The 26,175-nt window shown below is 52.3% G+C and overlaps 1 protein-coding gene across 1 annotated transcript in view; it reads left to right on the top strand.

Moving 5' to 3' along the window:
- Positions 1-1,749: 1,749 nt before the first annotated feature.
- The window catches only part of LOC149343121 (growth factor receptor-bound protein 14-like), a 200,689-nt gene continuing 176,263 nt past the window's right edge, over positions 1,750-26,175 (top strand). The window contains exon 1 of the mRNA XM_089545644.1: positions 1,750-2,390. Coding sequence (XP_089401770.1) covers positions 2,139-2,390 — 252 coding nt within the window. The 5' untranslated portion in view covers positions 1,750-2,138. The remainder of the gene's footprint in view (positions 2,391-26,175) is intronic.

The following is a 26,175-nucleotide window of genomic DNA, read 5'->3' as shown; positions in this document are numbered from 1 at the left end:
TTGTCGAAACGTTGGCTCTAGCAACCTGAGCTTTTCCCCTCCCTTGTTCATTTTGTGATCGCCAAGGACCATCTACCGCACCCTCTCTCTACCATTTCCTCAATATGGTAGTCATGTTTGATGTGTAGCCGGTCCAAGAGGCGGCGACCGGACGTGGTCTGTGCAAGACGCGTGTATTGGTTGACTAAGTGGGCCTCTCGAAGCTCCCGAAATGTGTTCACCACGCCCAAGGCCAGAAGTCGCTGGTTGGACGTGGTGACCGGGAGGTCGAGAGCCCGCTTGATGACTTTCCGGTGGATGACCTCCAGTTGGTCATCATCATGTTTGCGCAGGTGCAAGTAGGGGGTTGAGTAGAGGATTCTACTCGTTACGAAAGCATGGGCAAGCCGCAGTGCATCCTTGCTTCGTAATCCGCACCGCTTGTTGGAGACCCGGCGGACCATGCGGCCCACCTGGTCTCCCAACGTGCGAAGTTTGGCTAGGGTGGTGTCGACTCTGCGTTGGTGGTGTATGAAGAGACCAAGGACGCGGATCTCCTTGGACTCCTGGATCGGTCCCGAGGGGAGACTGATGCAAAGCGGTGTTGTGTCCCGGGTCGCCCTTGCGACGCATGCGCACGCATGTATTTAAGCACAGTTGACCTCAGGTGCGCCATTCTGCTGGCATTCGATAAAGGTGCGCCTCAAGAGCGAAAAATATTTGTGCTGTATGTTAATAGAGGCGTTCTAGAGCTCCCTACTAAGACCCATAGATATATGCACGGGCTGGGACTTTATTCTGGCACCACTGGGTAACTGTCCGTTTCGGGGCATTGGACGTCGAAGTCGGATGGTTCGTTTCGTTACCTTCCATTTGCGACGGATTGCTTCGTGTGAGCAGTATGCTACGCAAGGAAATCATCCACGAGTCTCTGCAACATTACAACAAACATTCATTCGACAAAGATCTGAGCACCGATGGGTAACAAAGCTTCAATAAGTGGAAAAAAGTGCAGATTCCAGGTCATTCATTTCCGGTCATCTCCTCAGCGCTGTTTTTACCTTAGAACCGAACAATAGGGAAATTTTTGCCCATGGAACCGCGGTTACAAATGCTGCACCCATTGACGTCAAACCACAACCACAGGAAGCGTCTTCCCTGCACACCTGCACTGTTATGGGCATATCTTGCCATCCGAAAAATTAGCCCCTAAATCGGTCCGAGATATGGATGCTAAATACGAAAAAAGTTTTGAGGAAAGGAAAGGCGAAGTAACGGTCTCACTTCTCAGTGGACACCTCAGCCACTCTGTAAGGGAAGGAGGGAGTGAAGAAAGGAAGAGGGAACCAATTTTCATTTTCATTTAAAAGCGCCGTAGTGAACGGGCTCTTTCGCCACCTGGGTATTTTTAATGTGCACTGGCATCACAGAGCACACGGGTGCCTTTTGCGTTCCACCTCCGTCAGAACGCGGCTAGCGGGTCGGCTTTCGAACCCTAGTACTCAGCAGCCGACTACGACTGCGAATGTCGAGTCGGGAGAGGCGCGCCTGTAAAAGAGAGAGGAGCTCCGCAGCGCGAGGGCGAGAACGGAGGGAGAGAGGTCAAAATGGCGCTCCGATCGCCGGCGTCGTGACGCGACGGCCGCTGGCGTGGGGGGCCGGCGTCCTGGGGACGAAGCCTAGGTACCGACGGGGAAACCGCTAGCGACTCGCCTAGGGACGCGGGTACGCAGAAGGTCATTTCCCGAGGACGTAAACAAACCCCTGGCGGCGGGAGCCCGAAGCGCAAAGCGTCACCGCCGGGCCAGTGTACTCCCGCCGTAGGACGCCGTGGCGCGCTCGTTGGTTGTTGTTTAGTAGGACGCCCGCGTCGGGACGAAGCGCGTTGCCAGCAACTTCGCTCGCCGTACCCGCGACTACTCCGTGCCCGCCGTGTGTGCTGCCGTGCCCGTGTGACGCATCCGTTCAGTGTGTGGCGGTGCGTACTACCTGCCTGCCTGTGCGTGTGTGTGATTTCTGGCCCCTCGCAAGCAACGACGGATCGTGAGGAGGAGCAGCTACGGCCGACCGGCAGCTCTGAGGAGTCGCTGCATGCCGCGCGCTGGCTTCGCTGCTGCGCTGTCGCGGCGTCCACAGCGATCTTCGGTGTGGCCGCGTAGATGGAGGTGTTTGGCTGGCCCACCACCACCACCAGTTGTGCTCGGTTCATCCCGACGTGCTCGTCGTCTGTGCCCCGGAACTGCCGCCTGTGTAGCCGCCCCATCCAGCAGCCTTCTCCTCCGCCGCCGCCCAAACAGCAGCAGGACCCGTTGGGCTTCGCCAAGGATTTGAAAGACTCGCTCAACGCCTTGCAGCAGGCCGAGCGAGCGCCGCCGCGCCAGGCATCGCCCGATAACCGTTGGCTCGAGGAGGTTAGCCACTCTTTTCTTTTTTTCATTTGCTTCTTTCCCCGAGGTCTTGTTTTCGCCGCCGTCGCCGCTGCTGGCCCGCCCCATCTCGGCGGCGGCGCGTGGGAAAAAGGCGAAAAAGAAAGAAACGGGATCGGGCGGTTTGCTTCGGTCCGTTTGCCGCGGCCCCCTCCTCTGTTCTCTCAATCCGCGACCACTCTTGGGAAGTCGAGAGAACAGAAGGAAAATGAGACGCTTGTGTGCTGAGATACTGTGTGTCCATCGTTTGAGCAAAACCCACGGAAAGATGAGCCATGCAGCAGTAATCGTAGCACCATCCTCCTTGTAGGGGGCATCGCGAGTCCTGCGGTGTTTGGAGTTGTAATACATCCAGGCCTCCACTTTATTATTGCTGTTCTTTACCATCTCAAATAACCGACGACACTGTGCCCGGTGGTCAGGCTTCTAAGTTATCTTCTACGTCTACGATAAGAACCCCAGGTGGTCTAAATTTCCGGAGCCCTTCACTACGGCGTCCCTCATAGCCTGAGTCGCTTTGGGACGTTAAACCCCAATAAACCAAGAAACCAACTATGATCAGGAGTCCTCACTTTAGCAATGCTGTTGGCTGTGAACGCGTTATACTCTATCCACGACGCGAACACTGCGGTCAGGTAGGGTTTGTTGACTGTTGACTTATACTATAGCGCTGTATGGACGCGACGGAGCACCAAAAGTCAGGTGGATTATGCTTTGTTCCGCTCACTTTTGCTGCACTGTTCCGTTCATGTGACGTTACAGAATGCGCTTCGCACGACGTGACCACACACGGACGTCTAGCATTCATCTCGACAGTGGTGGCTGCTTCTCGGAAACGTAGAAAGCTACCACCGCCTAGAACGGGGCGTAGTACTATCTTAGCGTACACACGCACACATACCGAAAGACACTGGATGATGTTTTTTTTTTTTCTTCTCATTCGCCCTGGATGTCCGCAAGCGCGGGAAGCCTACGCGATTCTTGAGCGGTGTTCCCGCCCGAAACGGGAGAGCCGCGGAGAAAAAGCGCGCGCGCTATTTCTGTTTGTCTCGTTTTTATCTTCGCATTTCCCGCGCGGTCTGCATTCCCCGCCCTTTTTACGACGCCCTCGTCTTTTTTTGCGAGGTCTTTGCCGCTCGGGGTCCGTGTCGATGCTCCGTCGCGTTCATTAAAAAAGCCTTCGACGACGTTGTTTGCCGCTGTTTCGCTGCTCGGGCGAAAAAGCGTTCGTCCGTGTTACTTACTACACGGGGGGTGTTGGCTGTTCGATAGAATCGGGCGCTGATAATGGACGAGGAGCAGCTCGGGCTGCGTCAATGAAATCGAAGCGCATTTTTATCGCGTGCATTGGTCTGCCAGGGATACAATCGCCGAGACATGTTTGCTGACGACTCGTACCGGTTCGGTGCAGCTTCAGCGAAGCGTGCGGTATAGTATACGCGAAACACCCTAAAATGCAGATAAAAGTGAACGAAATGCACATAGAGCTCCCGGTTGACGCAGGCAGGTTTGATATTGACAAACACAAGGGGTAGGACTGTGTAGTAGATTCACATTCCAAAGTTCGGCATATAAGCTGCATTCGATAAGCATGTACGAAACTGCATGTGATCATCGGTGGCGGCAATGAAAACGCTTGTGAATTCTATAGCCCTGATGAGTACTGCGTTTGCGCTGCAGCCGTCTGTGTCTCAAAACCGTTGGGCACTTTTTGCTTGTTGAAACATGTGTCGCGCCTCGTGGCATTCGTTTGTTCGAAACTTTTCTTGGACTGCGAGCAAACGATCTTGGCCCAGCTCTTCTTAATTAGCTCTCAGGTTATGCGCGTTTACTGCGAATGCTGGGTTAATTCTGATTCAGTGTCAGAATTTAAATGACCGGCATGTCACCGTCCCCCGTCATGCTAATGCAAAACGTGTCGCCTTGAACTCTAAGTGGGCGTGAGATGAGGGCGATGCCGTCGACTCCTGCTACCTGTCATCTGTGTCAGTGATAAAGCGGCGACACGTGCGGCAACCTACAAAGGCAGTGCTTATATATATCCCGAGGGAGAAAATAGAGCAAGATGTCAAATATCCACACGAATTCACTTTGGAGTAGGGATGAACGGGGGCTTTTAATCGCTGCCTCGAGGTGCTAAGGCATCTGTGTAAAATACGCATAAAATGAGCCCAGCATGAAAGGTAACCAATGAAAAAAAAAAAAAAAAGCTTATAGAAGAAGTTAGCAGTATAGTCAGACCTCGTTAATTCGGAGTTCATGGTACCGGAGAAAATTTATGAATTAACAGAATGTCGAGTTATCGGGGGCCGGAAACAGGTTTCGTATTCCGGCAGCGTTATCCTTTACATTCAATTTCAAGTATGCTCAGTAACACACACAACAATAGTGCATACAATCGCTTCTCGCTTCTTTTATCGTCACGCATATTGGACGCAGCTATTTAATTAATAGGTTCACGTTGGAGCTACGATAGCCGAAGCGACGTGGGGAGCTCGAGCACAATAGGGCGGTAGCTGACTTCATCGCTGACGCGCATACAGCGTGTAGCGCATGTGAGCGCGTAGGGTAAAAGCCGTTAACGAACGATACTGCACCTCTTCTGTGCCGCTTTGTGCGCCAACACTTTTCAGTGCGGTGACTGGTGCGCAATCTGTTTTTCACGATCTCTGTGCGGCGCGCGCGGAGCTTGCGACACCTCGCTGTGTGACGGGAGCTGCACGAGCGTGGGCTTCATTTTGACGCATAGCCGTCGCTAATTAACGCATCCGGAAGAGATCGATGTCGCCGAGGCTTGCAGCACATGTATGCGCTCGATCATCGGCCAGCCTTGACAGCAGCAGCGCAGACGCATGAAGCACGCCGAGAGGAAGAACTGCGTTGTAGACTTGAGCGAGCCGGAGCCAACACGAACGCGACGGTGGCATTTTCCCTGCCGGTTACGAAGTAAAATAGAAAGGTTTATGCGGGTTTAACGTCCCAAAGCGACTCAGGCTATGGAGGGACGTCGTAGTGAAGGGCTCCGGAAATTTTGACCACCTGGTGGTCTTTAACCGGCACTGACATCGCACAGTACAGGGTCCTCTGGAATTTCCGCCTCTATCGAAAGTCGGCCGCCGCGGCCGGGATCGAACCCGCGTCTTTCGGGTCACCCTTACAAAAAATTTTTTAGGCAATCTATAGACTTATGTCTATAAAGTCTATAGGCTCTCTATAGACAAGTCCTAGAGAACAGTCTATAGGCAATTTGAATGCTGTAGACAGTCTGTAGACAATCTGTAGATTTATGGCTACACACTTTTAGTAGATTTTTGTCTATAGACAGTCTACAGACTATGAATAGACGAAAATAAATATATATATAGGAAGGCAATGGAGTCTATAAGAGGTCTATAAACTGTCTATCGACCACTTTCATAAGGGCAGCCGAGCGCCAAAGCCACTGAGCCACCGCGGCGGCGTAAAGTAAAAGGAGAATGTCGTTGTGTCCATGCCATAGTGTTCAGACGTGTATTGAAACTTAAAAATGGACGCCAACCAAAAGAAAAAGTCGTTTTTGTTTTCTTTTGGTCGGTGTCTATGTTTAAGTTTTAGTGTGATTGTGCCCGTCCAGAGGAGATTTCGTCGTGGACGTGTGTCTTAGACTTCGCTAACACGTGCGTCTGTCTGCCCGCGTGTTGCTTCGTTGATGATATGACAAACATTCATGATTGATATCAGAGGGAAGAGTGTTTGTTCACGCATAGACACGGTTCTTAGCAGCTCCCGCTGGTGCTGCTGTGTCTGCATGGAGGGCGGGCACGGTGATAGTGGTTGGGAAACGTGATTTCGCGATGCCAGCCCTTTCTCCATTTTTCGCCATAACTTTTCCAACGCCGGGATGGGAAAGACGGGGTGCGCGACACTATGCGTTTTCACAACCCGCTGTTCGGCTAACGGCTAGAGCTTTGTTTCTCTCCCTTTTTTTTTATTTCTGAGGGTTGTGCAATCTCGCTTCGACCCGTTGCCAATGACTCGCAAACCTCGACCTCGGAGCTCGTAGCGCACGTGTGACCCTGCGTTAAAAAAGCAAAAAAAAAACTCATTTCGGTGTTTCTAATGAGAATTGTTAAAAAAAAAATTTCGGGATGTGCATCGTACTGTTAAAAACCTTTAATCTTATTAATTACCCTATGCGTAATTAGTGTTTCTAAAGTGTTAAACCTAACGATGTGACGTCGCGACTAGGGCTTGGGCCGACTGCCCGCGTGTTGTTCGGAAAAACTGCGATAAAACCGGCAAAAACTGTCAACACCAATTATGACGGCGGCGCCTTCTCACGTTGCGCGTCGTCCGATACCATTCTCCAAAGTCTGCCGAGTGGGACAGTGCAGACACGAGAACGGGAGGACAGTGACTGTAGTAGGAGAGACAAGCACAGGTTTAGTTATCACTTCCAGATGAAGGCCACGGCACTCTCGAAGTGAGAGTTATTAAAGAATCTAGATCGGGTTTTCTTTCCATTACAGCAGAAGCCACCCCTCGCATAATAATTCTGTCCTCGCATAATAACTCTCCATAATAATAACACCCCTCGCATAATAACTCTCCATTCTGTCCTTTGGTCTTAGAATTTAACCCTTTTTTGCGGCGCTTCGTTTGTCCACAATGCGAGCGTGTGTGCCAACTACGCACGTGTCGTCGATCTGGGCACCGCGAGCGCCGTTTGCATTTGCGTCGCGCCCCAGCCGCGAGCGAGGCCAGTGGCCCCTGCATTTTTCTTTTTTTCTCTCGCGGCGCGGTCGTAATGCACGGCTCGCGCCTCCGGGTGCCAACACTGTGTCCGCCGTCTGCTGCGCCATCCCGTTTTATCCCCTGCTGGCCGCCTTCCGTTTCTGGAGCCGGGAAGATCGCTCGTCGCCTTTTAGCGCAATAACCCCTTCCCCCTACCATCTCCGCCGCTGCTGCTGCTGCTTCCTGGTTTGTTTCGGTCTGGTTCGGCTAGGCGCCGCGTCGGAGGGGCCACCGCCGCATCTACTCGTCCCCCCCCCCCCACCCCCCCCTCCTTTTGCGTGCCGCTGCCCTTCTCGTTCTTCTTTCTGGCTGGCTTTTACAGCTCGGCTCCGCGGCGCGCGAGCCGGGCACGTATTGACCGTTAAGCGGCGTTCACTACTCCCGTTGGGGCGTTTTGTGCGTTGCGTCGTCGTCTCTACGACGTCGCCGCGTGCGTGCATCGTGTATTTTGGGACGTGTGTGGACTGTGTATCGCGAGGAGGTTGGTTTGGGGGTGTTTTGTATCTTCCTTTTCGTGGGGTGTCTTTCTTTCTTCCCTTTGGGGTCTTTTTTTCTTCCCTCTTTGTGGGGTGTCTTTTTTTATTCCCTTTTTGTGGGGTGTATTTTTCTTCCTTTTTTTTTTGCACCACATGGGCTGCCCGCTGTTTTCTAACTGCTCCCCTCTTCCCCGCGGCTCCTGCTCGCTTCTGCGGTGGCGTTCGCCTTGATCGCGTCGTCTCTTATTTCCAATTCCCGGCTGTCTCCTCTTCCGTATCTTTCCCGGTTTTCCTCCGTGTTGTCATTGATTTGGTGTTATTTTTTTTCTCTTTCGCCGTTGTGCCCAGTTTTTGACTGATTGTGAGCGCGACGGGGTGTGCTGCTTTATGCGAACGCGTGTGCTTTGGAGCCTAATCACGTTTCAAACGGGTGGTGTGTGCGAAATGCTGCGAAGCGATGAAACTAAGATAAACGCGCCCGTCCAGTTTTGTTCACAGGGCTGTGTTTCGGAGCCTCGTGAGAAACCAGTCCGCGTGCAAAATGTTTGCGTCGCTATATAAGGAACGAGTGACGAATGCAGTCGGTATTCAGACGCGGTGCGTCATACATGTTTTTCATTTTCTAAAGCCCGGTATGCTATTGCGCGCACTGAGTGCAACTGCAACAAAACTGCACGCAGAACGCACTCTCATCAAGGCTTGATAAAATATTGGAGAATTAAAATAATAATCGCTATTGTTTAATAAACGGGTCCCAATGGCTGCGGCCTGATTTAAGCCACCGCATTGCTCGCGCTTTCGGGACGGCCTGTTGACGTAATGCGTTTTGTCGTCCGTGTTGTTGTCGTTTCCGTTGGCCACTGCGAAGGATCAAGCCTGGAAGAGAAGCTGCTTGCATCGTGTCGTGAATTTTTATTTAGGCAGTAATCAGGTTGTTGTCTTGACAAAATCACCCGGTTTCTCCGTAACGAAATTCGTTGTTCGGTCGAGCTGGTCGCGACGTCATCAGCACCGCCAAATTCGAAACTCTGAGAGCTAGAATGTTTGAGAACTTTCCGCTAGATTATCCTGCGGAATTATACTAAGCAGACCTCAGTCCACCCACTAATCCTCACTAGTTCAGCTTGATCCACCCGCTATTTAATTTCAATCCACTTTGATACATTTTCTGTGGTGGGCCTACATCCAAAATTTGGGGGAGGGGGCGTTTGAAATATTTTGGGGTGGGCCAACTTCCAAATGCTATCGCATTTTCTTCCTTAAGAATGTGTGAAAGAAAGCCGCCGCGGTGGCTCAGTGGTTATGGTGCTCGGCTGCTGACCCGAAAGACGCGAGTTGAATCCCGGCCGTGGCGGTCCGATTACGATGGAAGTGAATTGCTAGAGGCCCGTGTACTGTGCGATGTCAGTGCAAGTTAAAGAATCCCAAGTGGTCGAAATTATCCGAAGCCTTCCATGCGACGTCCCTCATGGCCTGCCTGAGTTCCTTTGGGATGCTAAGGCCAATAAAACTAAACTAAAACGAAACTTTATCTTACCCTGTTGAAGCTCTAACCTGTTTCAGAATGTTGCTGATACGCTGCAGTTGAGTTCGCCGATAAAAGCGATAATAATTGAGTGTCAGTGGAGTCCTCTGGAGGGTCCGAATCACGTCCAAGCGGCTATTGAGAATTGAACCCCTTCATATGCAGACGCGTCTTGCTTTTGCTTCTATCTAATCATTACTCGGTGTGTACTACTACCACTGTTACTACTATGCTGCTACTACTACTACTACTACTACTACTGCTGCTACCACTTCATTAAGACCACAATATCATTCGCACTTCGTGACCCGTTTATGAGGTGGAGGCGTTAAATTTCCGGGCTGTTAGCTTGACACATTCAGCGAAATGCACGCGGTGGTAAAATACAGGGTGTGTTGTCGCGTCGTCTATATATAGCCGCCATTACTGGCTCTACTGCGCGTGACGTCATTGGTAGCTGCGTGACGCTTCAGGATACGGATGGGTGTCGCGTGGACCAGAAAGCTCCATCGATCATCAGCGGGCCGTCGGCCGCTCTCTCTATACTCCAGGCATGCTGCAGGCAATACATTTAACGTCGCATTATTCCTCGCGCCCATAAAGACGGCAGGATAATGGCGGCATCGACTGCTCCTGCAGCTTACGTGTATGTACAACTGCAAATGTTCGATCGTGGTCACAACTGAATGTTGTTCGATTTTCTTTTTTCCAGCCTTATGCACAATCGGCTGAAAAAGTTTACCGGAGACGTGTGCAAGGGTACAAATTTAATGCAGCGCTCACTCGCGATGAAATTGCCTGATATCGACGCCAGCCAACGAGGCAGACACGTCCCCTCATGTTTACGGGCGTTTCAGATGTGATTGGATTATGCAACTGCGCTGGAATGTGCATATTAATGCGAGAGCATTATACGGCTCTGTCGCGTCACCAAAAAGTGTCCGCAATTCTGTCCGCACGTTTACGTCGTTCTCCAAAGAGAAATGTGCGGAAGTGTGATTGCGACAGATAGTGTGTGATGAAATGTTGCCATGGGAAAAATTTGGTTGATGAGCTGGAATTAGTTAATTAATTAAAAGCGAAAAGATACACTTAGACGTCGAAATAGCCATGGACTTCGATATAGTATGGACGTCAGAACAGCCACGGACGTCGATATAGTATGTGGACGCTTTGCTTTCGCATTGCTCCAGTGCGGGTCGCTGCAGTGATCTGAAAAAAGAATGAAAAAAAAAATATAAAGGAAGAAAAGAAGGACAGGGAAAGGCTCTCGCATTTTCGCTCTTAAGCAGACTTAAGTGCAATCATCATTAAATTCAAAGGCGCCAAACCATACACACACACACACACAGGAGAAGAAAGAAAGACGAGACAGAGCGCCTGTATGTGTTTGTGTATGGTTTGGCGCCTTTGAATTTAATTATGAATAACTACCAACTAGCCCAACAACAAGTTCTTCTAAGTGCAATCCTGTATATTTTTTTCCCCCAAACACCTGCATCCTGCAGACTTCTGCATCCGACTGTGCATATGCAGTTCCCTACAGCGCGATTCTCGTAAGCGCTGTAAGTCCCTCTAGTGCAATCGTAATAGTACACGTGTGCATGCCGTCCGCTGTCTCTTTTTCCGCGAACACTTCTAAACGTTCATCTGCCGTATCCTCGTCGCGAGATGATCCACCAACGCGTGTAAAGTACCGCTTAATGAGCCTGTCGGCGAATCTCAAGAGGAGGCGAACAAGGAAGAAGACACGTCGACGTCCTCCCTTTATTTCTTTGCTTTTTTTTTTTGTTGATTTTATTTTCCCCGCTGACACGCGTCCGCGCGGCCCAGATCTGCCCACCGCCGGGATTCTCGCGTGACGTCATTCTTCGGCGCCGCGTCACAGACCCGCGGCAGCTGCGGCAATAGTGGTCGGCGTCGCACGTGCTCGACGTCTTCGACGTCGGCGCGGTGACGTAGCTGCGTACGCCGCATTCCTCTGCGCTGCCGCCAAAGGAACAGAGGCATCCCAGAAGACGCGTGCATGCATGGGTGCGGATCCGATGACGCATCCGTACGCGCACGCGCGCGCGCGGAGTCACTGGGGAAAACCTACTTCAGGAAAAAAGAGAGAGAAGAAAAAAAAAAGCTTTTTTGCACATCTGCTTTGCATGCAGCTTCGGCTTTGTTGATTTTTGTTTTCCATTCCTCGCGCAGGCTGTTCTATGTTTTCCTCGTTCTAGTTCGAGCGCTTGTCTTTAATTTCCGTTTTTTTTTTCTCGAGGTGTCTGTTCACTGCGTGCTTGTCGCCCTGTAGTGCGCGTTCTAGCTGACAGCTCTATTTGTTTTGTTTGTTTTGTTTTATTTCCATCCATTGTCTGTGCCTCAACCTACCGCATACTCCTTGTATCCCTCGTTCAGCACTTCGCCAGCGCCGCCTAAACACGGCTGTTCGTGGCGCGAATTTTGTGCGTTTTGTTTTTGTATTTACATTCTTACGAAGGAGAAGCAGAGGCTAACGGCTGTGACAACAGGCGTACAACAGGTGTCGACTCCATTCACACTTTCACAGTGAATGCGGCAGAGCGTCACATAAGTTTCGAAACGTTAAGGAAAAAAAGCTTTTTACATGCAAAGATAGGAACTAAACTAAATGCTCTTATTATAGGGGTTATTCAGATGACGTCACGAGTACCATTACGTTCTCCAGCGCGTAGCTTCAGCAGGATGCGATTTAACCGCGGGCAGACACGGCGGCTGTCTTTCGCAGTGCTGCTTCACAGACACTAAAATGGCGGCCGCTCTGATGTCGGTGAATGCGCACCCCCTCCCACAGAGCAAAAAATGTGGAATTCCTCAGCAGAACCACACTGAATACCGTGTGCTCTTTTTTTCTCCAAGAAAAGGCTGAAAAGTGTACTATAAAATCATAGTGTGAGATTGGGCCCTTCAAGAGGTGGCCGCAAATCCGTTCCTGTTTTCAGCGAATATCTTTATTATTCACGCCCCTATTTTCAGCGAATATCTTTAGTATTCATTCCTCGGCTTGTTTATGTTTATCAATTTATTATCAGCTTCCCCGCGTGTATGCCCCCTACTGGTCCCCTCTTTTTCCCGCGCTGGCGCCCATTGGCGCGGTTATGGGGCGTGTTGTTTACCACCGGCAGCTCCTCCACGGGCTCGCGCGAGCGCCCATGCCCTAGTTCCCTTTCTGCATGCATGAGGAGGTGTGCCCGCACTTCGCGCCGGCGTAGTTCCGTGCAGTGCGCTCGTCGCCTACGCCGGGGACACGCGGAAGTGTCTAGCTAGGAATCCGCAATAGCAGCTTCATGTTTTGCTGCACAGCTCCCACTCCGGTTTGCTTTGTGTCGTTTTATAACCATTTTTCTTTTCTTTTAACCAGCGAAATTTGAGCAGCAAGCCGGATTCCATCCTGTTGGGCCGCATTTTGCGCTCATTCCTTCGTGATTCGTTCTTTCAGTTGCTCTACCACCGTTAGCTAACACTTGTGTTGCTCCAGTAGCAGCTACGCGTTACGTCACTGCGGCAGTCGACCAATCAGAAGGCTTTATTCAACTGCGGCGCCTTGCGGCGTCTCCTGTGTAAACCTTCCGCGACTCGGCGCAGCTTGGGCTTTTACAGGCGGGAAAGCTAGCCAGCGTGAAAGTACAGGGGAGACGTAAAGCTGTAAATGGGTTTTTCATGCCTGACTTCCTTAGTGCCCTCCTCTCGTGACGTAACAAGTGCGACAGAGCTCAAACTGTGTGTGGTTTTATTTTGTCATTCCTCGTTAAGTCACCAGAGTAGGGCTCTAAGGAAGTCAAGCAAAAGGGATGGGCAGGAAAGATATGACAGCCATTGATGAGATATCTAGTGAAGCAGCGCTACGGCACAGAGCCAAAGGGGAGAAAGGGACAAACACAGCGCTGAAGTGACAACAAACGTTTATTCCGGATACCTTTCTCCCCTTTGGCTCTGTGTTGTAGCGCTGCTTCACTAGATATGTCAGACCAACTCGCCCACCAGTTCATGTTGTACATTGATGTAAGAGCAGAAGCGTTGTTGCAGCTAATAAACAGCGTCGGTTTTCCCCTGTACCGTTCGGGACGTCATTCATGACGCCAAGCCTTGCGGTGATAAGCAATGCCAGTCGCTGTTTATGAACGGTATCAAGCACTTGCCAGCGGCAAAGACAGAGGCAGGCAGAAGTATGGCTCGGTAATGGGACTGTTAAAGGACACGGTGCCTGTACGGAGTTAGCTGTATTTCGACCTTCTGGTGTGCTCAGCTCACCCTTGGCGGAGGCACCCCCTGCCGAATTCGGTGTTGCCTGTGAACGTCCCGTGATTCGCAGAAGATGTGCTTAGTGAGGTCAGCGCACGTGCGGTTGCTGCCTCAGAGAAATCACATCCGCCAGCTTTCAGTACACTTTGTGTGCATTTAGTTGAGAGCTTGTGTTTCATAAAAGGGCTTCCGTGAGACATTAACGGGACTGCATGACCTCAGCGGGCCCATCTTGAGCAGCCTTGTCACTGATTGTTTACCGAGGAAAGATTGTAAAACGTTCACTCAAGCAAGGGCGTGCTTGAACGTCTGGCTGTGAAGCCCTCTTCTGGTCGTGTCAATATGAAGTCGAACGCGAGTGATCGCTCTGCGTGGTCCTGTACAACCGCTCTCGAAAGCGGGCTTCGCCCAGCGGCAGTATGCGGCAACTGTTACGTCACTCGCAGAGTGTGCGACGGTGGGCCGTGGTGCTCTGATCAGTACTTTGCGCAAGGTGTCATATAGGCCGCGAAAACTCCTTCCTAGACTCGCTTTTCCCACTTACATGTCGACGTAGTATATGCAGCAACGCGCACTGCAGATCGACGAGAATACACGGAAGGGACAATAGCGAGCATTACTTTGCGGATGAAAGAACTTATGCATAATGTAAGTATAGCGTACATGTATTTGCGACCTAGTTTTAAACGCGCTTTGATCTCGACAGCACGAATAAAATGCAGCTCCTCGTCGCGCCGGTGTACGTCAGCGCAAGAAAGCTGGGACGTCGCTCAGCTCTTTGTCGGACTGGGGCCCTACATGCAAATCGGACAGCTAACGCACGTTTCGTGGCGTGCGGAGGCGGGAAAAGCGTTCCAAGGCGCGTCACTGGATCCTAATGTTTTCGTATGGGCGCGCTGTTATATATGTTATTATATATGCGAACTGTTATATAAAGTTAAACGGCTGTGACCTCGTAAAATTGATGGTGGGCGCTCGAAAGAGCGCTCTCCGTCGTTAGGCTGCTGGGGTGCGCCTTACTCTACATGTCTCACGTGTCGCATTGTCCGTGTATAGGCCCTGTATACCCCTTTGCGTCCTCGCATGAACCGATCTTGCGCTGCAGCCGGATGGCCGTCCAGTAGACGCAGCGCGTTATTAGAGGCACGGTCGTTTTGGAGTCTACCGTGAGGCTCAACTAGTTATATCTCTTTCTTTTTCTTTATTCCCACCAACCTCGTTCAAGCGCGACCTCTCTCAATCGCGTGGCTATAAATATGGACGCGTGCGATAGGCGGGGATCGAATCACGCGTGTGCCGACCGAGTGCCGACCGTATCGACCGCGTCGTGCGCTCGCCTTTCCGCCCACTGCACGCTACTAGCTGGCCGCAGGAGGCTGTGCGGCCCGTCGGCATTTATGGAGATTTATGTGTGCGTGCGCGCGGTGTCACTCGACGTTGGGAGCGCTTGTGTCGAGGGCTGTTGCCGCCGCGATTGCCATTTCCAGAGAGCCTTGTACGCGCCCGTGTTTTTGCCCCCAAGTATTATGGCGCGCTCTGCTGGCCGTCGCAATTTACCGCGAGGAGAAGAGGGAGGGTGGAGAGGAGGTTGGCTGCTGTGCAGCGCAGTGCGCGAAAAGCCGAGGGAACAAGAAACGAAAAAAGAAAGCGAGAAAGCTAATAGAGTCCCTTCAAGGCATGGCCGCGCGGTTTTTTCCTTTCGAAGCCCTCCCACTGGCAAAGACAAAATAAGGACCAATTTTTATGCTCCCCGCTGTGACCGTATACGCAGAGAAGTGTGCACAGAAGAATCCACGCGTTCTGTCGCTCGGGCAAAGAAGAAACTTCAAAGTAATTGACGAGAATAAAAGTACGGAGCTGGAAATTCGTGGCGAAGAGGTTTTGAACGTCGCACACGCACACGCACGCACGCACGCACACACACACACACGCGCACACACACACACACACACACACACACACACACACACACACACACACACACACACACACACACACACACACACACACACACACACACACACACACACACAAAATGGGAGGCGTCGTGTTGGTACGAGTGGACAGGTTTGGTCGGCCCACTCGCTGCGCTCTGCGAAGCTGCAACGTGTTTGAAGCAAGGAGTTTGAAACAGTCTTTGTGAAGACGCATTTCGAATCAGGCATTTATGCTGCAGGGTCGACCAGCGTAAATCCGCCACTTGGTCCTGGCTCCACTTGGTCTCGGCGCAGGAATGAACAAGACAACGGTGTCGGTGACGACGGACCGTTGAAGTTTCAATTCCTTTTGCCTGCTATGCGCAGGTCGACTGACAAGTTCTGTGAACTTCACATTGCTACCTGTCAGTCAGTGCACTCGCATCAGGGCTGTTTAGTTTCAGCCTCCGAATACCTCATGCCTGGATATTTTAGCCAGAATCGACGTTTAGCCGTGACTGATGCTTGAAATGGATCCTTTACCATTTGAATCAGCAACTGACGGCAGTGTTGTGCTGGCGTGGCCACACTACGATTTTTTTTTCTTGTTTTTTTGTGTCTCGAAATGTTTTTCGATAGCAAAACTAGTGAAACTTTGGCAGGAGTTGAATCGCAAAAGAAGTAAAATATTGCAAGTTCGATGAGTTATGCTTGTGGCCTTCTAAGCATCGAGGCTGCGATGTGCTGTATAAGCGTAATTCCTGTGACATCCTTTCCCGTCATACTTGCTAAGCGACCTCTCGTCCTTTACGGCGATCACGTGGTTTGGTACGCACTTTCTAAAATAAAGAAAAACTGACTTTTGCGCAACCAGCCAAACTGCGCACACTGAATAGCTGTGTTGGGTAACTGTGCGGAGATGTGTTGCTCATTTCAATTTTGCTAAACCTGTTCTTTTTTTCATATATTATGTATTCGCCCCTCCTGCTTGGGCCTACTGTAGGCCTGCAGTATGTTCTAAATAAATAAATAAATAAATATACGTATAATGCAGTCAACCTAATTTTCTCTTGCGTGCGGGCGCATGTGAACACGTTGCTGCTAAGTGTACAACGGGCTTCACGCAGTTAAAAAATATAGAGAAATGAAATTCATATAAGGAAATATAAGGAAATTGAAAAAAAAAATCACAGTTAAGTGTCGGCTGTGCTAATAAGCTCAGTTTCCTGTCGGTATCTGCGGGATAGACGAAAATATATTCGCTGTACTTGCAGGGCAATATTTCATTGATTGACGTCGTTTATCGTGCCGTCTATCATTTTTAAACTCTGCAGATCAAGAACCTCATTGGGGATCTATCTTCGAAGTGCGTCATTCGCACAGTGAGATTAGAAGTTTGCCCCGTGCGACCGGTTGTAATTAATCAATCCGGCGGGGCTGGACGGCTTCGCAAACAGCAGGATGTCGCGTTTTCCCCGAGACGCAGCAACGAGACGCAGCCATGCGCCAATCGTTTATCTTACGAAAGAAGTATGCACCAAGGCGCGTGGACGGAGCGGGAAATGTACTCGGGCGCCTGTTTTGTCGCCGATCCATTGGCAGCGCTATTTCGAAACAGAAAAGGCAAGGCGCGTTAAGTAGAGGTTGATTTGTCGTCAAGGTTCGAGCTTCGTATTTTCAGACAGTGAGCATTCGTTTCTCAATTCCCGCATCGTATCAATCTTTTTCGTGCCAGTGAATTGACAGCAAGGCATTGCAAGTTTTATATCAATACGTCTAGCATTTCTCCTGAAGAACTTACTATGGATGACAGGCAGCAGTTTCCAAGCGCTGTGCAAAGCAAAAGTGGGGGGAGCTCAATTCCGGGCTGGAGGGAGGGGGGGGGGGGGGGGGGGGCGGATTCTATTGGACCGCCCCTTGGATTTGTGCCTTTAAGACAGCATGGCCTGGTACGGACCATGGCATTCATATTCGAGTGGAAATGAGGCTCGCTAAACGTTTTCAGGAACGAGTTTTGAGTAGTTTTTATTTAGACGGTAGGCGTCTATTGTGTGAAACACGGGTCTTGTTTCATTCATTTTCTTCTTCTCTTATTTTCCGTCCGTCCGCATGGCTTAGAGGACGTGAATTCCTCGCATGCGCTGGGAACGTTCGACAGGGTGTGCCCAGGAAGCAGAGAAAGCAAACTCCGGGCACTGGGTGAGATACGTGACCCTAACTGGCCTCCTGTGGAGGATCGGCCGCGCTCCTGAAATGAGCGCGAAATCTCGACGCATGCCTTGGGTGGAGGGGTGGTGCTACTGACGCCGCGGGTGGACGTTGCTACTGCCGGCTTTAAAGGTGAAGTGCTGGATTTTGTCGTGTCAGAAGGTGTCCTGAGTTTAGCGGGGATGGTTATATAGCGTTTGTCAAAAGTAAAGAGCCGAGTGAGTTTGCTTGTAAGTCTTGTTGCGGGGTCCTTGTAGCATCCCTGGAACTCCTAGAGTCTTTCGGAGGAGGGGGTGGAGGAGACTTCCTTTCACCTACAAGACATTTGGAACGCTGGCTCCGCATAACGAGCTACACAACCAAGCCCAGAGAAAGACAGCTTGGGTTCTTCACTTTGACGAAGGCTGTACGTATAGAAACGGCATATAGGGCGCTGGCGCGACCCAAGTGCCGGAGTCAGTTGCGAGGCCTCATTGGACTGCCTGACACGTAAACACTGCAACAGCCACCATCAGGGCTAGTCTCGACGTGTTTGCTCGCGTATGCTCGAGGACATTGGCCGTTCTGCGCCTGTTTATGACCACAGTTCGGCGCGAAGATGAAGGGGAGGAAGGGTGGCGCTCGGACGCCGGAGATAGGAGGCATCCGGGTGCTGCCGCAGAGGCACGCATCCATTCTTGTTGCCCGAAACTAACCACCGGCGCCCGGTTACCTTAACCGATCGCGTACCCACACGCATGCAGCAGCGGCCAGGCACTGCGCAGCAAACACGCACGATGCCCATCCATCCGTGCCATCGCGGCGCGGCTATGTTGTGCTGTGCAGCTGCGTCTGGAGGCCGCCGGACGCCGATTAACCGCGCGCGGTGCGACGCCCCGCGGCGGTTTTCCGCGAAGCCTCCCTGTTTTGACGGCGGAGCGGCTGACCCCGGCGGCGGCGGCGGGCGAGACTGCCCTTGCTCCGGAAAGGGCTTGAGGACGGGGCTGGGGAGGGGGGGTCGCCGCCGTTTTAGTGGCTGCTGCTACAGTCCGTCGACGTTCTCAAGCTCCGACCGAGGAGAGCGTGGCGCGATGGGCTGTGGTGGTACTTTTGTGCCGCTGTCGCGCGCCGCTGCGGCTGCAGAGGCTGCTCGCCAAGGCGTGTAAACAACCGGACGAAGGCCCGCCGACGTCCTCGCTAATATCGGCCAACGGCACGGCAACAACAACCTCGTCGTGAGCGCCGATCGGCGAGAGCGTGAAAGGACACTCGCGGCCGCTCCGCGGAGGTCTCTTCGCTGCCCCGTGGAGAGGAGTCGCGCGCATTTTGCACGTTCTGGCTCCGGGATGTGGACGTCGTTGGCGGAACCCTAGGGGCCTTGTTCATAGCCTCTACCTCACTTCTCTTATCCCTTTTATTGGAATAAGTCAGGGTTATTCGGGGCGTTAGTGGCTCAGCACTTATGGCGTCTGGCTGCTAATTGTGCGCGAGGTCGGAGGTTCGAAATTCGAATAATTTCCCCGCTCGCCAAAATGATTTGATGTCGGTAGAAGTCGACCTCGAACCGTCTTCTAACGCGTCCCCTGCCGCAGTGTGTAGCTATCGAAGTAACCGACCGTTATTTCTTGAGCTCGCGCCGCTGTCTGTACTTCGTCTCAGCTCAGGACGCTTTACGATCTTGGAAGCCTTCGTTCATGGTGCCGTCGTGCGTGCCGGAGTGGGCACGTCCTTGCGTTCTCAAGGCGCACCGGGCGAATGGGATCTTAACGGCCTCTGTCTTCTATTTACGACCCTTAAGCAAAGCTCAAGGTGATTGATTTCCGGCTTCGGGCCGTAAACTCCTCGCTAGTGCGAAGTAGCGAGCGCTCGGAAGGCCCGGGTCCCTCCTTTAAGATGACGCTGAGAAAGTTCGTCCAAGCGAAGCAGGCTAAGCACAAACCGTATTTTTGTTATATAGTGTCGTACTTCATGTGTCGCAGGTTACGCATCCGGTCCGTTACTTCAGTTGTTCCTCGACTTCGTGCTGATAGCTTGGTCGCATTCGTCCTCGAAGATGTGCACAGGGTGTGACGTTCGCTCCGTCGGCTTCGACATTAAAAAAAAAAAAAGTTTCCAGAAGACTCGGGGGCGACGGCCGGTCCGGTCTCTCCTTTCGAGGGTTCGCCGCTCCGAGTTGCTGCCGCCGTCGTTGAGCGTGCCTGGTTATGGTGCTGCTGGTGACGGCGTAGTTGTTGTTTGGGCGCACGGGGCCCCCCTTCAAGAGAGAGCGCTTGGCTGCCGCCGCTGTTCGCATGGCCGCCTGTCTCGCCGCAGCAGCAAAGCCCGCCGCCCGGCGATCGTCTATCGCATCGTTGCAATCTCCCCTTGCATGCATTAGCGGGAGGGGGTCTTCTTCCCCCATCTCGTGGTCGGAGGGCGGGCGGCTGAGCGCGCCTCCGGCGGGTGATGTGCTCGCCGCCGCTAAGCTCTCCCCTCTTGGCCCGTGTAATTCGCCTCGCGAGGAGGTGTTTCCTTGACGAGCGCTGCCGTCCGCCGAGGCTTGTTTACGCGCTCATCGCGTGGGACGATAGAGCGCGCTGTTTGGCTTCCGTCTCTCGTAACGTCGGCTTTCTTTTGCATTCCTCGCCGAGGACATCGCAGGGGGGTCGGCGCTCAGGGGAGGATGCCGGAGACGCGCTTTTCTTTTCAGGCCGAAAGCAAAGTGCACTGCGACGTTAAGCTGGCTGGCCGTCATTTTGTTGCGGATAGGAGAGAGGGAGCCAGTGTATTGGGAGTCTGTAAACAACCGCTTAATGCTGCTGCCTGCTGTTGTTGCGTCCTCGAGAACTGCAGCGTAATGGTTTGCGTGGCAGAAGGGGGGGTCCTTGTTTTCCCTTCTTTTCTTCCTTCCTTTCTGTATCTCTCTGCGTTATAAGCGGTTACCGTCGTCACCTGCGCTCCTTTCATCGTCTACGACGGCTAGCTGTGCAATATCAGTTGAGGATTTTTCTTCTTTGCCTTTCTCTCTCCTTTCTTTTTGTTTTTTGTTTTTTTTTTTTTTGCTCAGAAGTTGTGCTGTTCAGAAGCAATGGCTGCCTTACCAGCTGCATGTGTTAAACAGGTCACAAACTTTATTATTCCGCAACCCATTAACACTTGCGATTGTTTCACAGCTGGCAGCCTGCGCCAGGGAGGTATTAATATTTAAAAAAAAGAATAACAAAAGCAGATAGTATCCTGCGGTCGATAAATTTTGGCGCCTCTTTAATCAGCCAACCCCCGCCGCCCTTCCGCATTGATTAATGGCTTTTGAAACTGGCGGTGCTCCGCGCGCAGCTGCTCGCGAACCATTTCGAGAGCATCTCCTGTGCTCGGCCGGTTCGAAGTCAGCCCTGAATGGTGCCTGCAGACAACCGTCCTTGCGCTGTATTTCGCGAACAGCATTGTCGAGGGAGCACGAAGAAAGTCTTATACATATACACGACACACTCTGAAAAAGGGTGGTTGCGATGTTAACGCAGTCTGTTGGCTGGGAATGCGGCTACCTGAACGGCTCGTGCGTATTCCGACCATGCATATTTCGATGTTTGTCTGTACTTACATAAGGTCGGAGGTTCTCGTGCGCACAAGACTGGGAAGCGGCTAAGCAAATGCGGAGTGACGTCACATCTCTACTTACGCTGTTGCGCAGTGCGGGATATAGTCACTGCAGTGCTTGGTGTATGCCGGCTTAGCTGCAGGTGTGGGCTGTGGCCGGACAGCTTTGCATCGCTTGCGCGCGGTCTTGCACCGTTAGTGTACACGTTAGGCAGTTACGTCGCTTTCTTTTTGTTTTTTTGTTTGTTTTTCTGTTCCGACGGCTTACAATGAATAAGTTAGTGTACATGTCCTGCATCCCTTGTGGCTGGAAGCGGCTTTCGCCCATTCTAGCGCCCCTTAGTCATCGGAATGACTGACAGCCGCGCCTGCACGCGTACTGACTACGCGACGTGCCGTTCTCGTCTCGTTTTCCGAAGGCAGATAGGCTCCATGCCTCGCGCCCTGCGGTCTCCTTGTTCTTTCAAGGACGACCGTCAAGGGCACTTGAGCCGATCACCTCAATGGCGCAGAGTACACGGATTTCGGATCTCCGGTATCCGAAGCTTTCAAGACCCGTTGAGCAAAGGGCAGCGCTTACTTGTAGGCTGTCCGTTTTACGAAACAAGCCCCCGGGGCAGAGGCCAAATTGTAGTCCTCCTCGGAATAGTCCGCCCCTTTTACTTCACTTTCGGTGCATATATATTTCTGTAGATGCCTGTTGAGAATCATCACGGAGGACTTAAAAGGATCCTTTCGTAAAAAAAAAGCTAGAGATACATGTGACCTCCGGCTCCCGAAGTTTGAATTCAAAGTACGACTGGCCCTGATATTGGTTCTGGATCGGGACTGCAAATTCGTATTTTGCTGGGATTCGATCCGAGAAATACGAGTATGCGCTGTTTTTTTTTTTTTTTATTTCAGGGATGGATGTTATTTATCGCTCCCTCATGACGAGGTGTCGGTGTTAGCGTTAATACAGCAGGGTAGGTCGTCGTACTCATCAAAGTGCCGTTGAATATTTGCGCGCTTTTGCACCTCGCGGGTCCGTCGCTTCCTTTGCCTTTTACTATTATGCGAGGCGCAGAGCAGCTTTAACCGAACGTCCACGTGGCCACGTGGAACGGAAGTGTTCGGAAGCGTGGCAGGGACTTCGAAGTGCCTCTCTCTCCTTGCTCTGCGCAGGAAGAGAGGGGATGGAGTGAGGTTACATAGCGGGAAAAACGCGCTTCTCTGTGTACAGTCAAAAAGGGTCACCGATGTTCCGCGTATTCGTAAGGTCACTACTGCCTGTCGCCGTGGTTTTAACGTCGCACTTGCTTGACTATACGGACTAAAAAATATGTAGTTATAGCAGGAGCGGAAGCGCGGATGGACCTTGGTACATATAATACCTGCCGTGCTTTTTGTACATACGCAGGCAGTGTCTATGCGCGGCGATTATTGCGGCGGGATGGACTTCGTTTCCGGTGAACTTCATGCGTGCGGCTGGCCGCGGGCGCGCTTCGGGGGTGTCGCTTTTGCTTTTTTTTCTCTCTCCTCCCCTACGTTTTGCCGGAAAAAGCAGCAGCGCACGCGCGCTCCCTGACGAAGCAAAACGATAACAAAACCCGGGCTATGGCTCTGACGGGCATATACTCCTTCCTTCATTAGCGCGCGGCCGCCTGTTTACGGTTGTTTTCGTCGGTTGGACATCCTGCGTCGTCCAGGATGTTTTTGAAAGAAGCCCGTGCGTGTGTGCCGTCGACCTTTGTGGGGAGGGGGCGAAACGCGCAATCGGCGGCGGAATGTTTTTCTGCGCGCGTGTGCGGGACCGTTTCCTCGTTGTCTGCATGCAAAGCCTGGGAGGCTGCTCGGGGAAAAAAAAAAAAAAAGCGCATGCACGGCTGCTTGGTGCAGGACGCTGTGGGGGTGCCCGTTGCCTCGGTCTCTTGCTTGTCATTCCCGTTATCTGTTTTCCTTTTTTTTTTGTTGCGAAAGGAACACTACGCGAGTCGCCGAGCCATTTCGCGGAGCTGACGAAAGGCCATACTGCGCATGCGCGAGGAGCAGTGACGTCACATGGCGTACAGCTAGAGCGCCGCCGCCGTCGCTGCGCGGGTGACCCAGAGGTGCCGCCGCCGCGCTCGCCAGTTGCGCATGCGCAGTAGCGGCGCATAGCTAGCGTGCCGGGGCCGCCGCCGCTGCCGTGCGCTCTCCATCGCCTCTCTCTCTCCTCAGTGCTTTCCCAGTCCTCCAGGTTCAACCACAGCTAAACCACTGCCATTTTTTTTTTTAGCGCGCAAATGAACGCCCGTTTACAGTTCATCGTCAGCAGCAGCAACGTTGTCTACTTGCGCCCTCTGCAGGACAACTGTATCCTCATATGATCTCCTATTAACCCTGTCTTGTGCCAGCTGCGGCCACCCTAATCCTTGCAGACTTCTTCGACGCACGTGCGCCTAACCTTCTGCCGCCTCCTGCTACCTTCAACTTCTCCTGGAATCCGCTTGGTTGCGCCAGGGTACCATCGGTTACCTGCCTTACTCATTTGGTTACACACTGTTTGCAGCAAAAGCAAGATAGCGCACATGGACGTTTTCGTGCCATTTAAGTTTATCCTTAACGGAGCAGCCATATTTACACAAGAAGTACACAAGAAGTACAAGAAGTACAGCGGTACACACGGAAGTGTACCGCTTCGTTTGGCGTGTTTTACAGAGGCACCTTACTGCGCATGCGCGACAAAGCTCCTTGACGCATGCGCGCTGAACCAAGCTGCAAACGTCAGAGAGTTCTCTACGGGCAAGAACGTTCCGAGCCCCGTAACTAACCTGCCGCGCTGCGGTATTTCGCGCAGCTATGCGCATGCGTAGACTGCATGGCCGTCTGCGTTTGCGCAGTGTCCTTGTTTCAGGCATGTCTGAGTATGTGCGTTCACTGCCGAGAAGGCTTTCTTCACTCACTGGGACATATTTGTCGCTACGAATCTTCTTTTATTACTTTATTTTCCCCCTTCCCATCCTCTTTCGCCGTTTGCTGAGAGGAATGTGTACAACGAATTCGCTTGCTTCTTTACTGAGCATATTTGTAGTCGGCTATACACGCCATAGCCTGCGCAATTTTTTTTTTTGCATGAAATTACGTTTAGACGTAGAAACACGCACGCACGCAGCTACAAAGTCGCACGGCGTGCAGCCAGGAAGTTTGCATTACAAATGCAGCCCGGCAACTCAACTGGGGCCCCACGACGTCTGGCGCGAATTACGATGTAAAAACGTCGTTCGCCGGGCGGCTCGCCCGCGATATGAACGGGCATTTCTAACCGCTACACCGTGCGTATTATATTCGCGCGAATTCAGAGTATACAAGCACGCGCGAAAGCAAACCCATTTTTTTTTTCTCGCCCAGGAAAACGCGGTTTGTGGGGAGGAAGTAAAAAGGGGGAGCGGGGGAGTTGTGTTGCCTACCATAGCCATAATTTCCATCTCTCTGCCGGCACATAGAACGAACTTCCCAGACAAGGTAACAGGTAAAATATAAAGGTTTAATACATGATTAAAGGTGAGACAAGAAGGAAAGTAGGTAGACAAGGTTACAAGGTTGAAGAAAAAAGCCCCTTTCCCGTGCCGAACAGCGGCTTAAATAGGGTGTCCTGTCCCCAGGTCCCTAGTTAGGGAAATTGGTTAATCAAAAATGTGTCCAATCACTGTGAACTGGGTCACGTGTCCATTCGTAGTGGTCCGCCCACAAGGACGTCCCCCAGTTCACCCTCGCCACTTCTTCGAAGATGCTGTCCGGCCGATCCCTCGCGGCAACGATGACAAGCCGTTGAGTTCGAGCCATTCGTCAGCCGAAACACGAGTCCGACGCCTGCACTTCACAGCGAGCCGCGGGGACGGATGGCCGGCGTCGCACTTGCGCCGAAAGGTTCCAGGAAGACCGGAAGCCGTTACCGAAGCGCGAGCACGCCAGCACCCGCGCTGGCCACAAACAACACAGAACAGCCGCCGACACACCATGCCGTTGCGTTTCGTTTGGGTTTGGCACCGCTAATGGGAGTTGAGCCGTTCCCGTGCAGCGGATGTCCCCCCATAAACCACCAGGGGGTCCCCTTGTTGACGCCGCTCCCTGCTTTCGGGGTGCCGGGGCCGCCACGCCGACGCCTCTCCGAAGTCCTGTCTATTGACAGTTTCCAGATGTCTGGAGATTCTTTGTAGACCGGCGTTACGCGTCTTTAACACATGCGGCACCAAGGAGCCGTCCCAATGCTTCGGCGCTTAAGCGGGAGGAGTCGAGCGTAACACCTCCGCACCAACTGTGTTGCATGGTTTTCCTAGCGTGCAACACAACACACCAGAATAGCTCGACAAGCCCGAGCCCCGGCGGCCGGGAGTTCCCGATGGCCTCCCGCGCCGCGTGCAAAGTCAAAGCCTTCTCCCACTTATCTCCCCATACCGCAAAAGGAAAGAGAGAGAGACAGAGAGAGAGAAAGAAAAAAAAACTACTTGACCCCTCCCCCGTACACACAGAGATCCCGCTGGAGATTAGCCGGCACCCACAAGCCTTGACATGGCGTCGGCGTTGGCATTTTGGACCCCCTTTTTGTGTTCTATTGTGAGGTTGTACTTTTGCAGAGCCAACGACCGTCGAGTGAGCTTAGCACTATGTGGACTGCAAAGGGTGAGGTAGTGAAGAGGGTTATGGTCGGTGATGCTCGCACCTTAGTGCCGAACACCCACTCCTCGAGTTTATCTAGTGCCCAAATGATGGCATAAGCCTCCCTTTCAATGGTGGCCCAACGGGCCTGGGCCGGACTCAGTTTCCTGCTCAGGAAGGCTACGGGGCACTCCCTACCTTCCTCGTCGAGTTGCGCTAGACACGCGCCGACGGCGAAGTCGGACGCGTCTGTGGCGAGGACATATCCTCGCGTGCGATCTGGTGCGCGTAGCGCTGTCGCAGACTTTAGCCTAGCCTTGACCTCGTCGAATGCCCTTTGGGCCTAGCTTTGCAAGGAGCTCCTGAGTCAATTTAGCTCTGAAATTTGTGCCCTGATCGCAGCAGATCGTCTCTGGGACACCTAGTTGCGCAAA

The sequence above is a fragment of the Amblyomma mixtum genome, chromosome 5 (genome assembly GCF_055824585.1).
Source record: "Amblyomma mixtum isolate Tamu chromosome 5, ASM5582458v1, whole genome shotgun sequence".
NCBI classification, from domain to species: Eukaryota; Metazoa; Arthropoda; class Arachnida; order Ixodida; family Ixodidae; genus Amblyomma; species Amblyomma mixtum.
The sequence above is the reverse complement of the archived record's forward strand: the minus strand, read 5'-3'. Positions and strand labels throughout refer to the sequence as shown.